The following is a 7,467-nucleotide window of genomic DNA, read 5'->3' on the forward strand; positions in this document are numbered from 1 at the left end:
ATTTTTATTTTTTTTAATTTAATTAATTTATTGGTTAATTCTAAGCCACACCTCTACCTACTTGGGTGCACATTTTACCTATAATAATGATAGTCTACATCCATCGCAATGTTAATGGAATTTGAAAAATTTCTCCACCCCCAGCATGATGTTGATGAGTCTATTGAAACAATTTTACTCTTGGTGATGATACGAGTAATTGTTCTCGAACACACCCACGATTTTAAAATGATCAGCCAAAATAATCATCAGTTTGTTTTGCCGGCTTTATCATTGTTAATGTGTCCACAAATTTTGCTGAAAATGGGATAAGTTCCTTTCTTCTTTAGGGACCTACACATTTGCAAAAACAAACTTCCACCTAAATAATTATGATGACTTCCATTCTTATCAGAGATTTACATACAAAATGACCTGTTTCTCTAGTTCCGTACTAAGTAGCATAGTGAATAATATTTTATGTAATTTAGTAGACCTGTGATTTGATCCCTGGTTGATATTATTATGATATTATCTTTACTGGATTGTGGCTGGACGAGCTGGGGCAGGGAGTAGTGCCGGATTAAGATGCCCTAAGAAATCCACATTTGTATGCCTATGGATTCACATAATTTATCATGTTGAAATGCGATCGACTTTTAAGGGTCTTAAATTCGTGTAAAATAAATTTATGGGCTACCAAATATTTTTTCATGCTCTTTTTTTGTACCCCCTAAGAGGTGATGCCCTAAGTAATTTCTTAATTGCCCGATACTAGATTGATGGGCAAAGAGCAACGGATGTCCAAACTTATAGTCAAGACAGTCTCTAATTGTCTTTAACACAGCGATGAGTAGTGGCCACCACACCAACAGGCAAGTTCAAGGTGTGCTGATGAGTCAGCGCGAGTGGGAGCTGTTCTATTTAAAACAGTCTCGGGATTCAGGAGCGCCAGTACGAACAGCAGTCACTCGCAGTGCGCGCGCCTGCAACGAATACAACCGCAAAGGTAAATTAACCGTAATTTGCTTATCGTTAAATTGGAATTGGTTTTCGTTAGGTTAGTTTAGTAAACTATTACTTAAAGGAGTTTAAAATAAACGAAGAAATTTTCGCGGTTTGGCTTTTGAGAATCATTCATCTATTTGCCAATTGTTTGTTTACTTCGCTTCACATTTACCTCATTTACGTTCTTACTCTAATAACAGTTAAGAAGATACTTCTATTTTACCATAACTTTCATAAAAACAGTAAGATTGTTATCAGTTTTGATCAAAACAAACATGTTTGCATGTTTTTCATCACATAAATGTTTTCTGTGCAACTTTAAATTGGAAGAAATCGACTCTACTTTCATCTTTATCGTAGTTATTTAAAACCCTCCATTCACTTGCAGAATCGAATATCTGCAATTCCAATAATCCTATAAATAAACACACTTTCAAGGCGTTGTGTAAATAAACAGATCGTCCAAAAATAACTCGGTTCATCTCATATTGGAGTTGCTTGATCATAGCGTGAGAAATTCAGTTCGTAGTTGCATCACAGCTAAAACCGTCCAGGTGAATCACTGATGGTTTCGTTCCAGAACAATCCGAGCAATATTTCGGATCTAGCTATATGGGACGATAAATCTGATGGTCCAGCGATGCAGCGCTACGGGGCGCTACGTTTTCATACAGCTCTTCGAGAAACGCTGTTTTTATTCAGCTAGTTTTACTTCTAGTCTATTATGTCCTAATTTGTCGGCTGGCTTTAGTACCCTCTGAGTATGAACTACGGGAACTTATAAGTCAATACGTATCTCAGATGGTATTTATTTAGAACTAGCTTTCCGCCCGCGGCTTCGCGCGCGTGGCCTACATTGTCTACATATTTTACGGAACCCTATTTTTTTCCAAAATAAAATTTAGCCTATGTTACTCGTGGATAATGTAGCTTTCAAATGGTGAAAGAATTTTTAAAAACGGTCCAGTAGTTTTTGAGCCTATTCATTACAACCAAACAAACAAAGTTTTCCTCTTTATAATATTAGTGTAGATTAGTGTAGATGATCTTGTCATATTGCAACTAGTATGTATCAACGCGCTCGTACCTATTTTTTTTATTCATTCATAAAAGTAATAAAAAATATTGACTTAGGTATCCAGTAAACAATTTCGTTAACGAACCTATTGAAAATATGCTACCAAATTGCCTTTGACTATAACAATCAATCAAGTAGGTAGTAAATTTTAGTAGATTTCAATCACAATGTGGAGTCCCAATTTGGATTGGAAGTATAGCACTGTGTAGGAACGCCTACTACTGGAGTTACAGCTTTCCCGTTCCCGAAATATCTTCGCATTGAAAATGCGCTGTTTATCTCATTTGCAGCTAAATGTGGACAATGTTGACGATCTAATCTATTTTTGCTACACTGTAGTTTGTTTGTTTAGAGTTCATTTAGCATACGACTGAATACCTACGTAATATCCAGCTTTCTAAGAGAACTCTATAGTGAAGTGAACCTAACACGATTTTATTATGATCTTCTGAATGAAACAGTCTCTACCTTACATAAAAACCATTGATCTCTGCATAGTTTATTCCCTTTGCAAATCATAGATTTACTCACACTATTCAGTGTCGTCGATTTAAATATGAGATTACCAATTTTCTATAGAGCATTGATCTCATAATAATTCATTCACTGTTTTACTCTCATCACTAAATAAACAAGATTATTCGTCGAATGTTAGTCGGCTTTATACTATTTATGCGACTGCCATTTTGCCACTACTACTGGCATTACTAGCACGGACTATGTTACTTGATACTCATTGCCCTATTTTTCCAACTTCCAGATGTCGATAGTCCCCCTAATGTTCCGTGACTGGTGGGACGAGTGGGAGCGTCCCTCGCGCCTCCTGGACCAGCACTTCGGCATGGGCCTCCGCAGGGACGACCTGCTGTCCTCCCTGTCGGTGCCCACCAGTTCCCTGTTCAGGAACTCCTACTTCAGGCCGTGGAGGACCAACCTGACCAGGCAGGAGTCTGCGTCGACCATCAACCTTACCAAGGATAAGTTTGAGGTATTGAAATACTATCACTTCTTTGTAGTTTGTTAGGAGGTGCATTTATTTGTTCTATGATGTTGTTTTAAGATAAATTGTGATGTTTAGTGTTGTAAAAGTTGAGTTCTTTGGTCTTAAATTCGAGACTCGAGCTATTTTGCTTGACTAAGACTTACTTATCTCGCGAGTCTATAGGACTGCAGGACTCAAGTCTCTCAGAACACTTGTGATGACTAAATTCCGATTCTAAAAGATCTCTATATCCTGAAATTTTGAATGATCTTGTCTGAAATGAATTGAAGCAGTATACTCTACATTTTAATGACAATGAAAATTACATAGACAAACGATTCAGTAAAATTAAAACCAAAAACAGTTAGCAGACCAAAGTTTAAATTAAAATGAAGTTTAGCACTTGACAACAAATAACATTAAAAGTCATTTTTTAAGAATGCACATCTAACATTACGAGTAAATAGTTAGATTTAGAATCTAAAAAAACGACTGNAGTATTGCATAAAACGAGGACTACTATACAATTCGTAAAGATATCTACATTGCAACTCAATGGATGGGGAATACAATCCCAATTGATGGGGCAAGTCAATGGGTCTACATCTTTATTTAATCCTCTTTAGGTCTTTCATAAAGTTTTGGTCGTTTTATTTGTCTAAAATAGTTGACTCTCTATTTGAATGGAATGAATGATTTATATAAGAAATTCCAAAAAGTGCATAATGTAGCAGTAGATACAGATCTTTTCACTCTTTCTTTGTACATAATACCTACTCGTATATTCAATCAGATTTCTGAGTCCAGTACATCAAGTACTTACCTAATAATTTTGAAAACATGCAGTTTAAAGAATCTTATACTTAGACAAACAATAAAATAAACTTCTAATGTAACCATTAACACGTTTTCGCATATCTAAAGCTGAATGCTTCTTTAACAAGAAGAAGCTATAGATAGGCAGGTACTTACACAATAATACCAAAGTTAAAATGTAAATTAAAATCAAGTTTAGCACTTGACAACAAGAATAATAAATAAAAGTCATTTTTTTAAGAATGCACCTCTGACATTCAATAGTTATACTTAGAATCTAAAAAACGACTTTACTCTGGGTATTGTATTTCTAGTAGGTATCAACCTCTTGTGTAAGTCATAGAATACGAGTATTAAGAGATCGATTGCTTTACTGACTCTCACTTCTAGGCATTTACTAGCTTTTGCCCGCGGCTTCACCCGCGTTAAATTTAGTGCCACAGATTGGCATAAATTATAGCCTATATGTTAATCTGGGTTACAAATAATAATACTGTAAAGTTTCAACAAAATCAGCAGTTTTTGCGTGAAAGAGTAACAAACATCCACACAAATTTCACCTTTTTAATATTACTAGTAGGATAAGTTCTATACACAACTGAAAAAATTTCACATTTATCCAAAAAATAACCGAACTCGTCTCCCCATTCCAGGTCATCCTTGACGTCCAGCAGTTCACCCCTGAGGAGATCACGGTGAAAGCCTCCAACAACTCCATCATCGTGGAAGGCAAGCACGAGGAGAAACAGGATGAGCACGGCTTCATCTCTCGCCAATTCACCCGCCGGTACATCTTACCTTCAGGGTACGACGTGATGGACGTCATCAGCTCTCTGTCTTCTGACGGAGTGCTGACAATCTCAGCACCCAAGAAGACCCCTCCCATGGCTGGCGAAAGGATTGTCCCCATCACAAAAACTGGACCCGCGAAGCAACCTGAGCCTGTCCAGGAACATCCAAGGGAGCAGACCGTCCCTATTGTCACTTCCCCCTAAATTTAAAAACCTTAATTTTACCACTTATCTTGACTTTTGTGTGAATTGGAATGGACTGATTTAGTTGCGTAGGCTTTGTAAGATTTCCATGTCCTGATGTTGAGATAAGTCTTTCAGTTTTGTCACCCCATGACCATATACTATCGATATTACGATCGAATCATGAATAGCATTTATTTTTAAGCCCGCCGTTGGCCAACGACGAGGAATCGATTCGAAATGAACGAATTAGGTTTAAAAAGAGGAATGCAAAAGATGTACCGTTATTTTAATGTTAAATAAAGTAAGGTAAAATCATTTTGGTGGTTTTATTTTGTTAAACGCGATTCGCAATGTAAATAAATGCGTATTTGGAAAGCTCTTAAAAAAGCTTTGAATCGGAAAGCTCCTTAGACTTTAAAGTGTTGTTTTTTAACATTTTGCCATGTTGTAGGAAGGAATGTGTATGAAAATTCTCACAATAAATGGGAATGCAAAGAAAGGACAGTGCCAATCCATGTATGGAAGTTGGACCAAGTGCTGCCCAGAATGAAACTATAGTGCATATTTTTATTCCTCAGGCCAATACTAATTTGTAAACCGGAGCGCACTGGAATCTATCCCTGGAGTTAAGAGAAAAAAAGAGTTTTGTTTTGAATTATTTACATACAAAATATCATCGATGTATACCTACTACGCATAAGATTTCGCGATTTTGGCATTAAATAACACTCGCTATGTTGAACTTAACCGTACTGCATCCGTACACCTTACTTTAGTAGGACTTCGACATTATTTATAAGCGATCAAGCGCTGTTTCAGTAGTTTAGTTAGTTGACCGAAATTAATTATTTCCAAAATTCAACAAGAAGTTTTAGCTTACAATAACTTCAATTATCGATTGTAACACACCAATAAATGATTTTTCGCAAGGATAGAGAACTAAAACTTCTTGCTTCATTTTGAAAATAATGATTTCTGTCAACTAACCAAACTATTGCAACAGCGTTAGATCGTTTATAAAGAATGTCTAAGTCGCACTAAAGTAAGGTGTACGGATGCAGTATGGTTAAGTTTAACATAGCGAGTGTTATTTAATGCCAAAATCACGAAATCTTATGCGTAGTACGTATACATCGATGATATTTTGTATGTAAATAATTCAAAACAAAACTCTTTTTTTCTCTTAACTCCAGGGATAGATTTCAGTGCGCTTCGGTTTACACGTTTGTATTGGCCTGAGGAACAAAAAGCACTATGGGTTGATTCTGGGCAGCACTTGGTCCAGACCCTGGCACTATCCTTTACGCTTAATAAAAAGTAGCAATTTGAAATGTAATTTTGCAGTGCATTTCACTGGATGTTTGTAAACTTAAGAGCCGTAGACAATAATAACTTATAGGTAAATCATTGATTTTATGAAAACTTAGGGCCTAGCGAAACGATTACGATCTCGAAACTAAATTAAATTTTAAATTGTCTGAAACACATTCTCATTATTGATTGAATGTTAATAACTAGTTTTGGACTGAATTATTAAGTGATTTCTTTTCTTTTCCCCATCATAAGTCCATACAAAATAGGTATGAATAAGGCTTTCAAGCCCTATGTGGCTTTGCGCATTATGCACCATTCATTCACACCTATACGGGACAGGACATTACTGGGAAATACTTAAACGCATGCGCAAACCGCGAGCGCACATTAATGTTAGCAAACTTGAAATGCCACAGAATGCAATAAGCAAGTCGAACTACAAATAACGAATATAATTTCTACGCTAGTTAATGTTAAGGGGACGTCTGAAAAAGAAGAAAAGTAAATTAATACTGTATAATGTAGTTATAGAATGCGCTTTCAATTTTATGACATTAGGAAATGATACACTACGCTCAAAATTGACTGATTTTTCAAAAAACATTGACATGAAAGATGCAACCAATCATAGATCCGTATCTTGAGTTTGAATTAACTTTTAAGCTTCGTGTCTCTATCAGCTAAATGATGTCCTTCTGAGCATTCATTGCTCAGAAGGATGAAGCTGCGCTATGAAGTTTTTTTAGTTTAGTTTCAATCATATGAGTACTTAAGTTCTATTACTCTACTTCTATTATTGAAAAATTAGGTACAAGTTTTGTCAAAAAAAGACATTTTTAATAAGTTACATGTCCCACGAGAATGGTAGTAAGTAACGCAAGTTTACTTATAAATACTGTATAACCTGCTTTAAACGCTCTGTATGTTATGGTTGTATCCCTATTTTGTGCACCAAATAAAATAAATAAATACGTAGATATAAATGTCCCACGAGAGGAGTAAGTTTCATCATCATCAACATTTCAGCCACAGGACGTCCACTGCTGAACATAGGCCTCCCCCAATTGGTAACGGCCTGCATCCAGCGTCTTCCTGCTACCTTTATCGTCGGTCCACCTTGTGGGTGGACGTCCCACACTGCGTTTTCCGGTACGCGGCCTCCATTCCAGAACCTTGCTGCCCCATCGGCCGTCAGTTCTGCATACTATGTGTCCTGCCCTCGTAAGTTTATTCCACTTAAATAATTGTGGCCTGCGACACATGTAAAAATGTCTGCGCTGACAACCATTGTATATTCAACGTAGCAAATCATC

General features: G+C 36.5%; 1 protein-coding gene across 1 annotated transcript; it reads left to right on the forward strand.

Moving 5' to 3' along the window:
* Positions 1–908: 908 nt before the first annotated feature.
* LOC114363666 (protein lethal(2)essential for life-like) lies at positions 909–5,152 on the forward strand. The gene is made up of 3 exons (XM_028319464.1): positions 909–988; positions 2,826–3,053; positions 4,517–5,152. Exons 2-3 carry the CDS (start codon positions 2,826–2,828, stop codon positions 4,856–4,858), a joined length of 570 nt encoding a protein of 189 aa, XP_028175265.1. The 5' UTR covers positions 909–988; the 3' UTR covers positions 4,859–5,152.
* The last annotated feature ends 2,315 nt before the right edge of the window (positions 5,153–7,467 follow it).

The sequence above is a fragment of the Ostrinia furnacalis genome, unplaced genomic scaffold (genome assembly GCF_004193835.3).
Source record: "Ostrinia furnacalis isolate ACB-3 unplaced genomic scaffold, ASM419383v2 OfSCF7182, whole genome shotgun sequence".
In the NCBI taxonomy this organism is placed as follows: Eukaryota; Metazoa; Arthropoda; class Insecta; order Lepidoptera; family Crambidae; genus Ostrinia; species Ostrinia furnacalis.